This window comes from Aspergillus karnatakaensis, assembly GCF_047715665.1.
Source record: "Aspergillus karnatakaensis strain CBS 102800 unplaced genomic scaffold BJY04scaffold_36, whole genome shotgun sequence".
Taxonomy (NCBI): Eukaryota; Fungi; Ascomycota; class Eurotiomycetes; order Eurotiales; family Aspergillaceae; genus Aspergillus; species Aspergillus karnatakaensis.
The window spans coordinates 1-15,243 of NW_027395748.1; the positions used below are offsets into that span (position 1 = coordinate 1).

The 15,243-nt window shown below is 49.7% G+C and overlaps 7 protein-coding genes across 7 annotated transcripts; 4 read left to right on the forward strand and 3 right to left on the reverse strand.

Annotated features, from left to right (window-relative positions):
• Window positions 1-55: 55 nt before the first annotated feature.
• Window positions 56-3,712, reverse strand: BJY04DRAFT_228964 (DEAD/DEAH box helicase). Its single transcript, XM_073718955.1, has one exon. It carries the CDS (start codon window positions 3,696-3,698, stop codon window positions 378-380), a length of 3,321 nt encoding a protein of 1,106 aa, XP_073569383.1. The 5' UTR covers window positions 3,699-3,712; the 3' UTR covers window positions 56-377.
• Window positions 3,713-5,359: 1,647 nt separating this feature from the next.
• BJY04DRAFT_219913 (vacuolar ATPase assembly integral membrane protein vma21) lies at window positions 5,360-5,833 on the forward strand (the record flags this gene model as incomplete). Its single annotated transcript, XM_073716723.1, has 3 exons — window positions 5,360-5,466; window positions 5,522-5,607; window positions 5,694-5,833. The coding sequence occupies 3 exons, from the start codon at window positions 5,360-5,362 to the stop codon at window positions 5,831-5,833; spliced, it is 333 nt and encodes a 110-aa protein (XP_073569384.1).
• Window positions 5,834-6,131: 298 nt separating this feature from the next.
• BJY04DRAFT_219914 (putative cystathionine beta-synthase (beta-thionase)) lies at window positions 6,132-6,740 on the reverse strand (the record flags this gene model as incomplete). Its single annotated transcript, XM_073716724.1, has 2 exons — window positions 6,132-6,563; window positions 6,636-6,740. 2 exons carry the CDS (start codon window positions 6,738-6,740, stop codon window positions 6,132-6,134), a joined length of 537 nt encoding a protein of 178 aa, XP_073569385.1.
• Window positions 6,741-7,466: 726 nt separating this feature from the next.
• Window positions 7,467-8,852, forward strand: BJY04DRAFT_219915 (putative mitochondrial phosphate carrier protein; the record flags this gene model as incomplete). The annotated part of the gene is made up of 6 exons (XM_073716725.1): window positions 7,467-7,727; window positions 7,781-7,945; window positions 7,995-8,248; window positions 8,295-8,640; window positions 8,691-8,710; window positions 8,780-8,852. The coding sequence occupies 6 exons, from the start codon at window positions 7,467-7,469 to the stop codon at window positions 8,850-8,852; spliced, it is 1,119 nt and encodes a 372-aa protein (XP_073569386.1).
• Window positions 8,853-9,431: 579 nt separating this feature from the next.
• Window positions 9,432-10,199, forward strand: BJY04DRAFT_219916 (DUF3602 domain-containing protein; the record flags this gene model as incomplete). Its single annotated transcript, XM_073716726.1, has 5 exons — window positions 9,432-9,474; window positions 9,565-9,595; window positions 9,642-9,711; window positions 9,810-9,932; window positions 10,050-10,199. The coding sequence occupies 5 exons, from the start codon at window positions 9,432-9,434 to the stop codon at window positions 10,197-10,199; spliced, it is 417 nt and encodes a 138-aa protein (XP_073569387.1).
• Window positions 10,200-10,738: 539 nt separating this feature from the next.
• On the reverse strand, window positions 10,739-12,363 carry BJY04DRAFT_90597 (uncharacterized protein). The gene is made up of 4 exons (XM_073721277.1): window positions 12,073-12,363; window positions 11,945-12,022; window positions 11,774-11,896; window positions 10,739-11,725 (listed from the first exon to the last, which is right to left on the reverse strand). The coding sequence occupies exons 1-4, from the start codon at window positions 12,269-12,271 to the stop codon at window positions 10,968-10,970; spliced, it is 1,158 nt and encodes a 385-aa protein (XP_073569388.1). The 5' UTR covers window positions 12,272-12,363; the 3' UTR covers window positions 10,739-10,967.
• A 600-nt stretch (window positions 12,364-12,963) lies between these two features.
• BJY04DRAFT_193157 (uncharacterized protein) lies at window positions 12,964-14,366 on the forward strand. Its single transcript, XM_073711862.1, has one exon. The coding sequence runs from the start codon at window positions 13,034-13,036 to the stop codon at window positions 13,292-13,294; it is 261 nt and encodes an 86-aa protein (XP_073569389.1). The 5' UTR covers window positions 12,964-13,033; the 3' UTR covers window positions 13,295-14,366.
• The last annotated feature ends 877 nt before the right edge of the window (window positions 14,367-15,243 follow it).

Genomic DNA, 15,243 nt, shown 5'->3' on the forward strand with positions numbered 1-15,243 from the left:
GATGTAGTTATACCCAGGGATTTTCATCGGATTATTCAAAATGTATTATTATGTATGGCAAGGCAAACTCTCAATGCTCACGAACCGAACCTGTATTGGCGATGCGATGCGATGCAATCATCAAGCCCAATAGGAACACTCCCAATCCCAAACGCCTCTAGATATATGTATGACAAACGCCTAAATATTCAGTAGTAAGACCAATGTATATGTGTGTGGCAAGCAAGCCATGCATCGCATCCAACAAGATATATCACCGAACCCCACTCCAATCGGGTTTGCATCACCAGAAAACAACTACCTAAATCGAACCGCTAAAGTAGGCAAAATAGTTTGTATTTGTGGCCAACCGAACCGAGAACTTCAAAAGTAAATGATCAGGACTCCTTCTGCGTCTCCTTGGCAAGGAGCATATCCTCGACGGCCTTGATACCAGCTTCTTCGGCTTTCTTGGAGTCCACGCCGTCTTCACCTGCGACAGCTTGATCGAGAGCTAACTTGGTCTGTCCGAGGGCGTAGATCTGCTCCTCAATTGTATCCTTAGTAACGAGACGAATGACCTCGACTTCGCGTGTTTGACCGACACGGTGGGCGCGGTTCTCGGCCTGCACGTCTTCCTGAGGGTTGAAGCTCGAGTCAAAGATAATGACCTTATTGGCGCACGCAAGGTTGATCCCGGCACCACCGGCCTTCGTGGAGAGGAGGAATACCGGGATGTTAGTGTCTTCGTGGAAAGCATCCATGATTGATTGGCGGTCTTCGACACTTGTGCGGCCGTCAAGGCGGACGAAGCCGAGGTGTTGGTTTTCGAGGACATCTTCGAGGATATCCATAACCATGGTGAATTGAGAAAAGACGAGGGTTCGGTCGCCGTTTTCTTTAAAGCGTTGTAGGAGCTCGCATAGCTTCTCGACCTTTCCAGATTCCATCCATTCGTTGTTCTTAAGGGCGAATTTACCGATAGACTTGGGGTTTTCGAGACATAGTTGGTGGCACTCGAAGTCATTATAGGCTTGCAGTTCTCCGAAGATAGTATTTGGATCGGAAAGAGACCATTTATCCTCCTGCAAGCATGCCTTGGCCATTCGCATGAGCGCCTTGTCATCGTAGTGTTGTCGGTGTAGGAGTGGATGGATGGCTGCTTTGCGGAGCTTCATCAGGATATTCGCATTCCTGTTGCCAGTCTTTTTTCCAGCTGCCCGATCTTCCAGCAATTTCTTTACTTCGTTCTTCTCGTTGTCGTAAATCTTTTGCTGAGCATCGTTCATTGCGCAATATTCAACATGGGAATTCTTTGCAGGCAAATCAATGACTTGGTGCTTCTTCCTGCGAAGAACGAACGGCTTCAGCATTGACTTTGCCCTTTCAATTCGCTGCACAGATAGAAGTGTAGAGTGTGACTCATCGACTGTCTTTGCTTTGTTGGAAAAAATATACTGAAGGTCATCTTTTCGCTCCTGGAAGACCTTCGGAAGGATGAACCCAAGTAACGACGCCAATTCTTGCAGGTTGTTCTGAAGTGGTGTTCCTGTTAAGAGAAGCCTGAAGCGAGCACGGATCCTGATCAATTTCTCGTACAGAACAGAAGTGCTGCTTTTGAGCATGTGTCCTTCATCGTAAACACAAACGCAGAAGTTCATATTGCGCAAGAAATGTGAATCAACCTTGCCCTTTGCGATGGTGTAAGTCGTTATGACAACGTTGATGCTGTCACGGTTTTCCTCAATCGTCTCGCGAATCTCTGCCCGTACATTCTGATTCGCATAGTATGGCATGACGGAGAGTGTCGGACAAAATTTCTGGAACTCCCTAAGCCAGTTCTCGATGGTTGAAGATGGAACGACAACAAGATGCGGTCCTTTGATGCCCTTTTCGTACAAATGAGCTAGGAAGGCGATCACTTGACAGGTCTTTCCAAGACCCATATCGTCGGCGAGGATACAACTGAGCTCCTTCTCAAAGAGTAAGGACAGCCAGTTGATTCCCACGACTTGATAGTTCTTCATCTTCAGATCTTCGGCCATGATTCCGGGCTGGGAGATGAAACGAGGTTTCCGAGACCTTGAACCTGGGCCATCGCTATCTTCATCGGATTTCTGGCTGGCGGGTGTCCCTATCCCGGAGTCGTGAGAACCGGACGGCTCCAATGACACCAATTCCAGTTCACCTTCACGCTTGCCGAACATGTCGACGCCCCACTTCTTCATTTCCGCTGCAACTGGTTTCCCAAGATTTTCACACTGGGCGACCAGCGAGTCCACAGCTTCATATCCTACCCACATATCAAGACTCTTGTCAACGACAAAATTCCCAACCGGCTTGGGTGCCTTGCGCTTTTTGCCGGTCTTTGTTGTCCCTAGATTAGACTCGGGGGCTGGAATAACGCGAACTTCGTCAAGAGAAGTAAAGGGCCGCTTTGCGATAATGTGTTGAGCAAGATCTTCACTAATAGCTGCTAAATCGGCGAGATCGGGAGCGGCGCAGCTGTTAAAGAAACGCAATACTTTCGCCTCCAGGTTTGTGCCCTCCAGCGCATCGAACGCAGAATCAGAGTCATCAGATATGACCAAAGGCGCTTCAGGAGACTCTGATCGCGACGGCGATGGGCGCCTGCGTCCTTGCACCAGCCGGCCGAAACTCTTTTTGGGAGGCGTCTCCCGCGTAGGACTTGATGGCGCAGATTCCTGGTTTCTAGGGCCTCGGATCAAACGCTTTCGCGGTTTCGAGTCCTCTTCTTTTTGTGGCGGCGCTTTTGGTAGAGTCATTGATGTCCACTTATCCTGAATCCTCCCGCTGGCTTTGATGTTTTGCTTCGCCGGCGCTATAGATGAGCTTTTCTTGTTCATGCTCAATTCATCTTCAGAAGAGCTAGCATGTCCATTGCGGTCCTCAAGGCTAGCTAGATAGTCCAGCGCATCGTCATAGTTGCCTCGTTTAAATAAAAGAGCTTGCACGCAATCATTCACTCTCTTCTGTGGCAGGACCTTCAACATCCGCTCAACCTTGACGCGCATTTGATAGTCTTCGATCTCCTCTAACAGCATTATTTGAGGCGCAACTGGCTGGGCACGCGAAGGGCCGTCCTGGCGGGCCTTCTTCACAGCTACCCCTTTGGAGAGAGGTGTAGGGTCCATATCAGAGGCCGATCGCTTTGCGCTCGCAGGATCGTAAACAGCGGATGAGGTGATGGCTTTGAATCTATCGTTTGCGGTAACCTTGTCTGGGCTTTTCGAGGTCTTTGTGAACATGGAGGGCTTAATATCGGTGCTCATCTGGATATCGTCGTCCGAAGATCCCCCACGATAAGTCGGGCCATCATCGTCCATATCAATGGCTGGCGCACGCTTCGCCGGAGGATTGAATCGTGTACCGTTTGGGGCCATGAGGCTAGAGAGGCGGCCGGGGCCGACTGGCGAAGGGCGAGACGGTGATGAAAGAGGTTTTAAAGGAGATGAAGCTGCGACTTGGACGACAGAATTACTCTTTGCTGTATAAGGAGCATCCACCAGCTGAGTTGGCTGTGTTAACCGCTGTGTCGCAGGGGTCAATGATTGTGTTGCGAGCATGTGTTGCGGATGGTTCGCAGGGAGGGTGGCGATCGTTTCATACTCCGCATCTTCGTCAATACCACTTGGTGGTGGAGTGCTATGGACGATCTTTTTGTGGCTAATCGGGGTGTCGGGGACGGTGTCCTCCATGATTGCGATGGAAGGGGTAAATGAGCTCTTTGCTCCCACAGTCAGTTGGGGCGAATGGATATCGGAGAAAAAAGTCGCAACCCGCGCTGGACGCGATTGGGTCACGTGAATCCGCGCCTCAATTAACACTGGGGATGTACTCCGCCATGCAAGCTGTAAGCAACCTTTGCTGAAAGGTGATTGTGGACATAATTATTTCTTATAGCCTCAATACTCGTGTAGCCTCTTAAGCTTCACTTCTGAGGTCTGTTCGGCCAGGACTCGACATCGGATCACAAGCGGCGGATATTATCTCCAGGCACCAATGAGATTGTAGGACATATCACCTTTAATAGTTCTGTCAGAGGACACCGACACCTGCAAGTAAAGTGAGATTGAAGCTCTTAACAAGTCCAATGCTCATAAATCCTCGACGTGAGCATATCGGAGCACTGCGCTTTGGTGGAGACAAAGATTTGTACTTTGAAGCTTCAGATACTTTGGCATCGCAACAGGATGAATTGGAAGCAATCTTCAAAGTGCGCTCATTGTATAGGAAGAAGCACTCCTCATACTCTAATAAGGAGATTATATAGGCTGAACGAATCACTGGAGCGCATGGCAGGATCTAAGGCGGAAGAATTCCGTTGTATCTATGGAGTGGATGTTGACTCAACGAGCTTCACTTCGAAGTCTCTTCAGTATGAATCATAGAACCTCGACTCGGTCAGTGAGATAAGATAAGACTTGAGTTCTCTACCCTAAATCTTCGTGCCTCACTGGATATCGAATTGACTCGAACCCGCAATTTAGCGGCCAGAACTAGAAGACAAGATGTGAGTACCAAGACACTTAGACCCATAACCTCTTCAGCTTCATGGGGAGCCAATTCTGACGGCTTCGAATATAAAGAGTATGCTAAACTACTCAAGTGTATGCATTCTTCTCGTGCGAAACAGTACACCCACGGACTCGGAGTATTGCCAGTGGACCGCTCTCTCGGATCCAGCCATTCTGTAATGGAGTCAGTCGGCAAGAGAATGACATCCGACTGGTCTCTCATGAAGGGAAGGACTCTATTAAATTGTGTCATCCAATGAACGCAATGGTACCTTCGCATGCTGGAGGCTTCGTTGACCATGCGGGCGAGCGTGAGCGCGTACCGTCATCAGCAGGTAGGAGAATGCAATGACTAGTCTCTAGTCTATACTCCGTCGTAAATTAGAGCAAGGTTCTACGCTCGTCAGTATCATTCTAGTTCCAGCTGGTCAATATGTGTCTTAGGGCAAGGTTCAGCTCAAACTTCGAAGTATACAGTCCCAAATGGGTTAGCCGCGGATGCCAAGAGCCGCATCCCAATGATTTCATCCGCTGCTTTCTCCACATTCCACCTTAACTTGAACAACAATCGCCGCAGGACCGCGTTTGAAGCTATAAAGAGGACCTTAGCTTGGGAAAATCGGCCTATATCCACATACAAACTCCTTAGCTCGTCATATCTTGCAACACATCTCACTCCGGACAGCTCTGCTCAAACACTCCGCCTTTCTCTTCCCGCATAGAACGGTGCCACAGAAGCTCTCCTGGCCTGTAACTTTTTTGTCGGAAATCACAGGCTTTCCCGCTACCTGTCTATCTGCTTTCTCCTTCCAAACTCTCTTTATCTCACTAGATCCGGTACAATGGCCTCCCGACGCACTGGAAAATCCTACGCAGATGCAGCTGCGCCGTCAGCGCTGAGCGAGAAGCATACAGAGGCCGTGTCTGATACATCACCAGCTGTCCCAGCGTAAGCATCTCTGCCGCACTCCTACGCGATTATATCAAGCTTACCAGTACCCCAGACACGTAATTTACAAACTCATCGGTTTCACAGTCGCCATGATCACGACGCCTGTGGGCATGTACTTTGTTTCGGTGACATTTGGGGGTGAGTTTTCCCCTGCATCCTTTGATCCTTATCTATTCCTATGCTTGGATTGAGCTCCGAGTACTGATCCAAATATGTTGGGTTAGCGAGTTCAACAGTTGCCGGGATTGTGGCAGCGGTAGTGGCGAATGTTATTCTGTTTTTGTATATCTACGTTGCGTGGCAAGAGGATAAAGAGGAGAGGGAGGCTGAGATTGCGAAGAGGAAAGGTTGGAAGGCGCAGTAGGTGTTTGTGATTCTTTATGTATCCTATGCTTTGAATCGGCATTTACATCCAGCTACTACTGCTGGTGCATCCGGATGATCTGTCCACTAGGGCAATGTACGCTTCTACCAAGTATCAAGGTACGTCAGGTCCGTAAGTCTAAGTTCAGCCATGCATCAATTGGTTGGTATTCTGATGTTGAAGTATCAAGCTCAGCCAGTCACAGGTCCATGTTGAATAATCGCGCCGGGAAATGCATCACAACCTCCGCAGCAAAAGAAGCCGCAGAGAGCCAACCTCAAAAGACAGCGTACACAATTTATGGTCGTCTCTTCACAAACTCTTCCAAGTCCGCCTTCGTAGCAACCCCCAGCACAAACTTCCTCGACGCATCCGTCACAACCGCGAATTCCTGCCTCTCCCTCTTCTCCCCATTCGCCCCCTCATCAGTCTCAAAAAATCGCTGCAGCTCCTCCAACGGCGTCTCCATTGTGATAACTTGATACGTTCCGCGCTTCCGGTTGAACCGCTGCATAGCCGCCGCAACGGTATCCGACTCCTTCACCGTCCCCGCTTGCAAAAGCTCCTTCAGTCGCGGGATACTCAGGTAGCCGAGGAGGGAGCGGTGCGTGGATGAGGTCACGGTGAGATGGGTATAGTCGCGCTCGAAGGCGGCGAGGAGAGCGGCTGAGATAGGGGTGCTAGGGGAGACGGAGAGCGCGGGGGGTGGGTCGAGGTCTTCGACTGTGGCCTTGCTCGGGGGTTAGCATGGGAGGGGCCGGTTTAAGTCCGTGCGAAGGGAGGGGGAGACGGAGTGACTCACTCCGCGGTATTTGTCGGCCCATAATGATTGCGGAATCTGTTGGGCTGTACTAGAGTTGAGCTTTTCGCGGACGAAGGCTTCGCTGGCGTTCATGTAGGATGCCATCTTTGTTGTGGGTGGACTACAATTGGAAGAGGGGTAGTGAGGGCGTAGCTAAGAGGCTCGATTCGCGGTGGACAATTGCAGGGGCGATGACTGTGTCAGGGCGTAAACGTTTCCGAAATGGCGCTTCGAATAAGCACTACGGGATGTGCAGGGAGGAATTGACGATGATAGACGAACTCGGAGGACGCTCCGCCAAAGATTGAAGCCGTTTTGCGACATTGACCCACTACCCGATCGGGATGGGTCACATGTTTGTACGTCATCCGGAGCACGGGCGACCAACACAATCATCAAGGTTTCTTCTTAGAAACGCTTGATTCTCACTTTCTTTTATCAATTTCTTCTAAGGGCTCTTGCTCTACGCTCCTTTTCTCGGACATTCCATACTTTATTGTGTATAAATCGGTCAGGTAAGACCTCATCTTGACTCTATCGTTCAGCCCTACTCCAAGTGGGGACGATTGGCACTGATAAGCGTTTATACTCCCGAGCCAAGTTGTGGTAACTGAAGGTTCTGTCTTCATTGTCGGAAATACATGTCATCGATCCTTCCTTAGCACACTTGCTCAATCTTACTTCCATCTCATTCTTGTTTCTCCTCTACTTGCATCTTGACTCCCCATTCGCGCTTCACCAGCGCCAGTGCGTTTGCTATGTCTACCTGGGTCAATCTATGAATGATGGCGCACATGGCTAATTACGAAGCTAGACGGGCGAGTGACCGCCATGATGTTCCCTTCAAATGACGTGATGGCCAATACTTTTCCTACTCCGCTGAATCGACAACCGCCGGAGACGAGGAGGCGTGAGCCATTTCCGGCTTGGAGCGTTGTCGAGGACACCAAGAAGAAAGCCGACGCAATTGGCAAGGAGGCTGCGCGCGAGTTCAACATCGCCAGCCAGAAAGCGCAAGCGAAAGCCGGTAGAATTGAGCCATGGTCGGCGAAGTACTATGCGGCATGTACATTTGGTGGATTGCTTGCTTGTGTAAGGATGCCCCATTCCCAGTTGATCTGGCCCCAACTGACTGGTAGCTTTAGGGCCTCACCCACACTGCTGTCACTCCATTGGATCTCATTAAGTGCCGACGACAAGTCGATTCGGCTCTGTACAAGAGCAACTTTGATGCATTCCGCAAGATTCGTGCCGCCGAGGGCCTGAGAGGCGTGTTTACTGGCTGGAGTCCAACATTCTTTGGCTACAGCGTAAGCTAATACTATCAAATAACGTGCAGTAGGTACTGACCGAGTAAAGGCACAAGGAGCTTTCAAGTACGGAGGATACGAATACTTCAAGAAATTCTACAGCGATCTCGTCGGCGTCGAAAATGCTGTTCAGTACAAGACAGCTTTGTACTTGGCCGCAAGTGCCTCGGCAGAGTCGATTGCGGATATCGCGCTCTGTCCTTTTGAGGCAGTCAAGGTTCGCACGCAGACAACTATCCCGCCTGAATTCAGGTCCACTTTTGGTGGAATATCTTCTGTCATCGCGAAGGAGGGGACGGCTGGGTATGTGACGTGCTTACTTGCTAGATTGCGGTGCTGACAACATCAGATTGTACAAGGGTTTGTATCCTCTCTGGGGCCGGCAGATCCCCTACACCATGATGAAGTTCGCCTCTTTCGAAAACATCGTAGAAGCCATCTACCACTACCTTCCAGGGCAAAAGTCCGACTACAACAAGGGCGCGCAAACTGCTGTCGCGTTCAGCGGAGGCTACCTTGCCGGTATTCTGTGTGCTATTGTATCTCATCCTGCAGACGTTATGGTCAGCAAGTTGAACGCAAATCGAAAAGCCGGCGAGGCGTTCGGCGCCGCCACTGGACGGATCTACAAGGAGATTGGCTTTGCTGGTCTTTGGAACGGTCTCCCTGTCAGAATTATCATGATTGGAACCTTGGTGAGTTTTCTCAAGAGCCATTTTGAGGCCTCCTGCTAACAGCACCTCAGACCGGACTACAATGGATGATGTATGTGTTGCTTGCTTTTTCTAGCCTGCTTGCGGAACTTTATTGTAGGCATGTGCTAACTTTTGACAGCTACGATTCGTTCAAGATCTTCATGGGCCTGCCAACCACAGGAGGAGGCCCAGCTCCCAAAGAGCAGAAGTAACTGGCGGTGATCAGGCAACACCATGGTCGGATTGCATCATGCCTGCAGATGTAGTCCGAGGCTACTCCAGAGTTCATTTTCCGTCGTTTCAGTTTTCAGTAAATCCATATCGTTGTTGCGTAGTCGAGTCGAATTCATCTGATCACCAACCACAAACCCGCAGACCTCATCAGAAGAGCGAAACAAAAGGTTAACTGGAGGTTGGGGTAGACGTAACTAAAGCTGCCGCCGCCAAGGCCGTATTGCTCACTATCGAGCAAAAAGTTAGTCACTCCCGTACTTTATCTTATCAGAGCCGTATAGATCGCTCGGTTCCTGTTGCTTCACTTATCTCTCCTAGTAGGATTATACTATCACTATCAGTCTCAACGTCATACGCCTCGTCCCACCAGTTCGGCCTCTGCCTCGTGCCAGCCCCAAGTCTCGGCCCTGACGTACGTACCTTATTTATTATCCCGATGCCCCCCTTTCTTCCCCTGATTTGATCCGACCTTATACATACCCACTTGCTGCATACAACCCACCTTCACCTTCAACTACCTATCTCCGAACAAGGAACAACGAGTATCTAAAGACAACATGGTTGAGCAGGAAGCCCCTATCGTCTCCCACGGTCGAGGAGGTTCGTATTCCGATTTCACCCTTGTCCGACCTACCCCGCCAACGACTCTACCTACCTACCACAACACAGGCGTATACTGACCTCGACCAGGCCAGGGAAATATCGGCCCCGATAGCAATCAGTATGACACCTACAGGCACTTCCCATACTTGTACTAATACACATAGATACGTTGACGGCGGCATTATTCGTGAAGGGCCCCTCGGCGACCAGGGCGATGGCGCTTACTCTGCTGGTGTACGTGCCACCCCATTACACCTCACCTCTGCTTTCTTCTGGCCTCTCTTTATATCTGTGGCTCTCAAACAGAAATTATACTGACTTACTCTATCTAGCGCGGCGGAGCGGGAAACATCGGCTCCCCCCACGTAAAACCCACCTCCAAGACACCGCACGATACCGAATTCATCCCCGAGATCTCAGTCCGTCAATCTGTTGACGGAGATTATCACACCGGAGTGCGTCTTGTCCTTTTTCTTTTTGTCTTTTCCCTCACCCTCCTTCCTACCTCACCTACATTTCCAATCTCAATCCTAGATCATGTTGGTGCGATATACTGAGAGGATGGATAACAGCGCGGCGGCCAAGGCAACGTCCACCTAGACCCCGAGCACCAAAAGGCCAAGGAGGAGGAGAAGGCGAAAGCGAAGGAGGACAAGAAGGCGGGGCTGGCGCATGAGGGGTTAGCGGATAAGTTGAAGCACAAGATCTTCGGAAAGAAGTAATTTATCTTCGCTTATCTTGAGCCGGCTGGGGCGATTAGAGTTGAGTTTCCTCGTGTCCAGCATGAGGCTTGGGGATTGCCCGGAATGCGACAGGTGAGTGGGCTGAACAATTAAGACCTGCCTGTCTATGTTACCTGTTTTGTCGTTGTGATTCCCTCTGGTTTTTTTGAGTTTTTTACTATATACATAGTGCTATTTGCTTGAGTTTGAACTACATGTACGTTTCGACAATTGCAGGCATTACTTAGGTGGTGGTGTTGCAGATATGGTAGTGTTCTGGATCTAGACCTTTGTGGTTCTGCTCGGTCCATCAAATATATATTCCGGCTGCACAGCCCAGACAATAGATACAACGAGCCAGATAAATCTCAACTACGATTCGGAAAATACATGAACAACCCGCTGGGCATTAAATCATGTTCAATATTATCTTCCGATATGTGATAATAAAGTACAAGCTGAACGCAGGGCATTCCCATATATCGTGTCATGTCTCGTCAGCCCGTGAGGTAAAATAACGTAAGATAAATTGGTAAGTAACGCCGGAAGCATTTAAACATCTGAAGATGGTCAAAAGAGGATAAAAAAAAAATGGGGGTCAATTCGTCCGCAGATTCCCAGTGCTGTTGCCAATAACGCCTTGCAGTAGTACATTCGCCGGAAATATTGAGGAAGACATATTGGGGTGAGAGGGATATAAGGTAAGATGCTTTCAGGAGAGAATGGGAGAGGGAGAATGGGAGAGGATGGGAGGTTGTAGAAGTGCGGCTAGTTCTTGCTAAAGGTGCGCTTGAACCAGCTTTTCCGCTTCGTGGCGTTGTCACCTGCGTCGGAGGAGAAGCTCTGCTGTTGCTGTTGCTGTTGCACAGATTTGCGTTGCAGATGGCGTCGGCCGGCGACAAGTGGCTGACCAGGGGCTGCGCCGCCCACTGGACCGCCGTTGTTCGGATCAGACACCGGTGCCGGTGCTGGGCTTTGACCATAGGGGAGCTTGCCGGCAGCGTTGGATGATAATGTTTGTTCGTTAAGATCTGGTGCGCCGCCGAATCCCTGGAATCCATAGCTTTCTGCGATGGCTTTTTCCTGCTGTTGTTGCTGCTGTTGAAACTGGTCGAGCGAGCTGTTTATTGAGCTTGGATCGGTCGAGTTCGCCCATTGGTCGGGAGTGCTGCCAGAGCCGGATGGAGATGCGACGACGTTGTCCGATGATTTGTAGTACCCATTCTGTCCATATCCATTCTGCGAATATCCGTTCTGTTGGCTCGCGTAGTTTGGTTGGTCGGAGTAGTTCCGAGGGTGTTGACGAGGTCGCCGGCCGCCGTTCTGAGCATATGGATAGTAGCTCTCCGAAGGTCCGCCTCCGTTGTAATGCCCATTGCCGTTGTCAATATAACTGTTCGGTCGCGAGTAATTCGGACGGCCGTTGTGGTATCCCCGGTCGTTGTAGTGTCCGTTCTGACCGTTAGAGTGTCCGTTGTAATAGCTGCTCCGCCTGCTGTACTCGGCACCGGGTGTTGATTCTTCAGCTGCATGAGTATTAGCGACCGTCAATCACACCAAGACAGCGTATTCACCTGTTCGTGCATATGATACGGGACGACTGGAATATGGCCCGTAAATCGCAGCCTCGAAAGAGCGGATGGTATCCAAAGGACGCTCGAAGCGGGGACGAGTAGGATTAGAAAGGTCGGGTTCAACTGCGAAAGTCAATTACAAACCCAGGAACAAAGTTCCGAGAACCTTACCTATAGGGTTGCCGAATTGATCTTTGTGTTGCATGTCCCTGAGGCTCCCCAAGTTCGACTTTTCAAGAGCAACCAAATCTGTAAAGTCAGTGGTTGCGCGAACGTTGGGTGGAGATTGCGAAACATACTTGGTTGCGCTTCACTCATAGCAATCATCGGGTCGGCTTTGGTATGTAGACTCCGTCTAGCTTTCTCTTCGTGGGTTTCAGTGAGGTTGAGTTTGTTGCCAGAACCGCTCGACCGGTGGGATTTTTCTGATCGTTCGGACCTGCCGCTGGAGCTGAAACCACGACTGCGTCGGGGAGACGCTGGCTGGGGGGAGGCCATCTTTATGACGAAAATAAATCCTTAGCGGCCGATAAAGCAGGCTGGGAATTGGAGCTGTTGGACCCGTCACGATCTCCGTTGTGGAGCGCAGCGATAGTAGATAGTGGAAACCGCCAAGGCACGGTGGGTTGAATGGACACAGCGATTAGCTGAGGTATCGCAGGTTCCTTGCTCGAGTCAGGAAATGCACGGTTGGCAGGTTTTTGAGACAGAGCCAGCGAGACACGGACCCGTGCAGAGACCGACGGCGCGTATGGCGAAAGACCGGTGTGATTATGACTATCAGGAGACTATACGAAGTGCAATATCTTTACAGGGAATGACGATTGCGATTGTATTGGATAAAAATAGTCGGGGCGAGTGACAGAGCCAGAAATCGACTCTTCGTGGCAAGCAAGGTGGAGGCAGGAAATTAACGCTGCGATGGAGAAGAATCAGCCAACGAGCACCGAAAAACAGATGGTTGGGGATCGACAACGAAACTTGTTCTTGTTGTTGCTAGGACAAGAGGGGTTTAGTTACCTGATCTGTCATGAAACGTGGGGATCGAAGTCCTGGGATAGAACGAAGGTGGGTGCGATCGAGAATCGATGGAGACGGAAATGCAATAATGGAGATGAATCATAAAGAGATTTGAAAGAGGGGAGGCTTGAGGCTTTTGACTGAACTGGAGGAGTTGACCAGCTTAAAGTGCCACGCAAGCTACCACATGAATTTGTTAAAACCTATCCTATCAGCCGACTGCCACCCTAATTTTAGTCCATGGAACATGCTTCTCTCTTCTTCTTTCATCATGTCCCTCTCTTAGTTCCCAGCTCCTCTACGACAAACACAATCAGTCAGGCGGTTACGAGTCCCATCCACAGACTCCATTCAAGTCCCAAGGAACACCCTTTTCTCACAATCTCACTTCGTGCCAGGCACCGGTTTGAATCACTCAGCCCAGTACGGCGTACTGGACACCCAATCCAGCACAATAATGCCAGTTCGCCTTCGAAGATGAGCACTAGCGATCGCTGGTGAGACAACTGTGCTACCGCAACTCAATTATAGCCCTCTCAGCCAATCCTCGCCCGGTCAGATTAGCATTTTTGCTGATTGCTTCCGGATCCCGCGCCGCCAGCACCCTGGATCGAGGAACGACTGGCTGGCTGCCGAGGGAAAAACAGGACTTTGGTGAGGAGCTAGAGCGTGGGTTACTTGGCTTCTCACATTCGTACAGTGTCGCAAGCCGATTCGTCCGCAGCCTTCCAATTGGCTCCAGGTTGAAATCTGTCAGATTCCTGATGCCTGAATAATCTCCAGTCTAGAGCTTCCAAGTTCCATGCCACATCAGTGCTTCGATGTCAAGGCGGGTCTGTTGATCCGTTTGGCGTTAGAGAACGCGTGAGCTTAGCGTTTTTCACAGCCCAGCAGCCCAGCAGCCGCCAGCGGACCTGGTTCTTAAAGCAGACGGTTTTCGATTCCAACCACTGTCCTAGCTTGGGGAACTTGCACTCAACTTATTCTAGGCATTTTGTAGACGGCTTTGAGGTTTCTATAATCAACCCCGTCGTTCTCTAAGATCCTCCACCAGCCGTTGACGTCTGGTCGTCGACGATCTTCATTCCAACGCCCGGTGGGTCAGTATGGTGGGGGATGGCGCCTACCTTAATCCTCATTAACTCAGCTCCTCACGGGCCTCATGCAAGGAGAAATCCTCTGGACTTTGAGGTTTCTCAACTTCGCCCTTTTCTAGCGGACGATTTGCATCTGTTACCTTTACACCCCATATGATGTCTTACAAAAGACATGAATCGTTTTAATGCTTCTGATGAACTCACTAGCCGCCGCTGCAGTCTTTGATAATTTTGAAAAAGTTCCTCACCTTCTGGACCCGCTCATAGGCTCTCTTTGATAGAGTGAGAATCAGAACTAGGATCCCTGACACTTGAGTTTCCCAAGGAATCAGGAATCTCCTCCGTGAGCCCATTTCTTGAATATAATACGGACTATATATATACTTTCTACTCTGTACAATCATTTCGGTTAATCCATCACTCTAATTATATCTATCTCTAACTTCAATTCAACCTTGTCCTAGCAGAAATGTCCCAAGATCTCTGTTCAGTCTCGACCTACTCCTGTCCTTCACTCATAGTTGAGTACTTACCAGCATAACCTTTTTCAAGCAGATAACAAACAAGAAAGATCGAGTTTGTAATGCAGAATTCCAGCTACTTAGCCTGAGAAATCAGACATCAATAGCCTGAGCACTACTATCAATGAAAAACTGTGTATCAGAGCTTAGCTACAACCGATCTCAAGACACCGAGCGTGCTGTTGGGAAGGCTGTCAATATACATACGATAAAACCTTAAGTAGACGGAATGATACCCAAATTCCCTAAAAGACATGGTGATAACGAAGCCAGGATGCTCTTTAAGTGCTATCCAGAATACAAAGCCATCTTATTCTTCATTTCAAGGCTGCTGAGCACGCCCCGTTCCCTCTCTTTTAGTTACTGGGTCTACTGATATAGAACTCGAGGTTCCACCATTCTCGACAAAACAACACTGTACGTGGCTCTATATCTTAATATTGCCGTGTCCATGGCTCAGAAAAGGGAATGCAATTCATCACCCCGGAACGTGCTTCAGCCTTCAGGGGATTCGTGAGACTGACGATAGATATATACCCAGGAATGATGCGATTGAGCTCTCTTATTCTCAAAGCAGGCCCATATCTAATCTAGTAACCTTCCTTCTGCAATGCCTGGGCTTCGGGTAGGTAAACTACGCGGCGGGGGACAAGAACCAATTATTGTAGGTACACGGGAGCGCTTTCTTGTATGTAAATAAACTAACAGAATATTCATTGGTGAAGCTGACCTTTCAGTCCACAAGCACAGCCCATGCAAGGACAATTGCCAGGGTCCGCAGATACACGCCTATCCAGAGTCACAGGATTTATATTGGATCCATCAGGGAAGA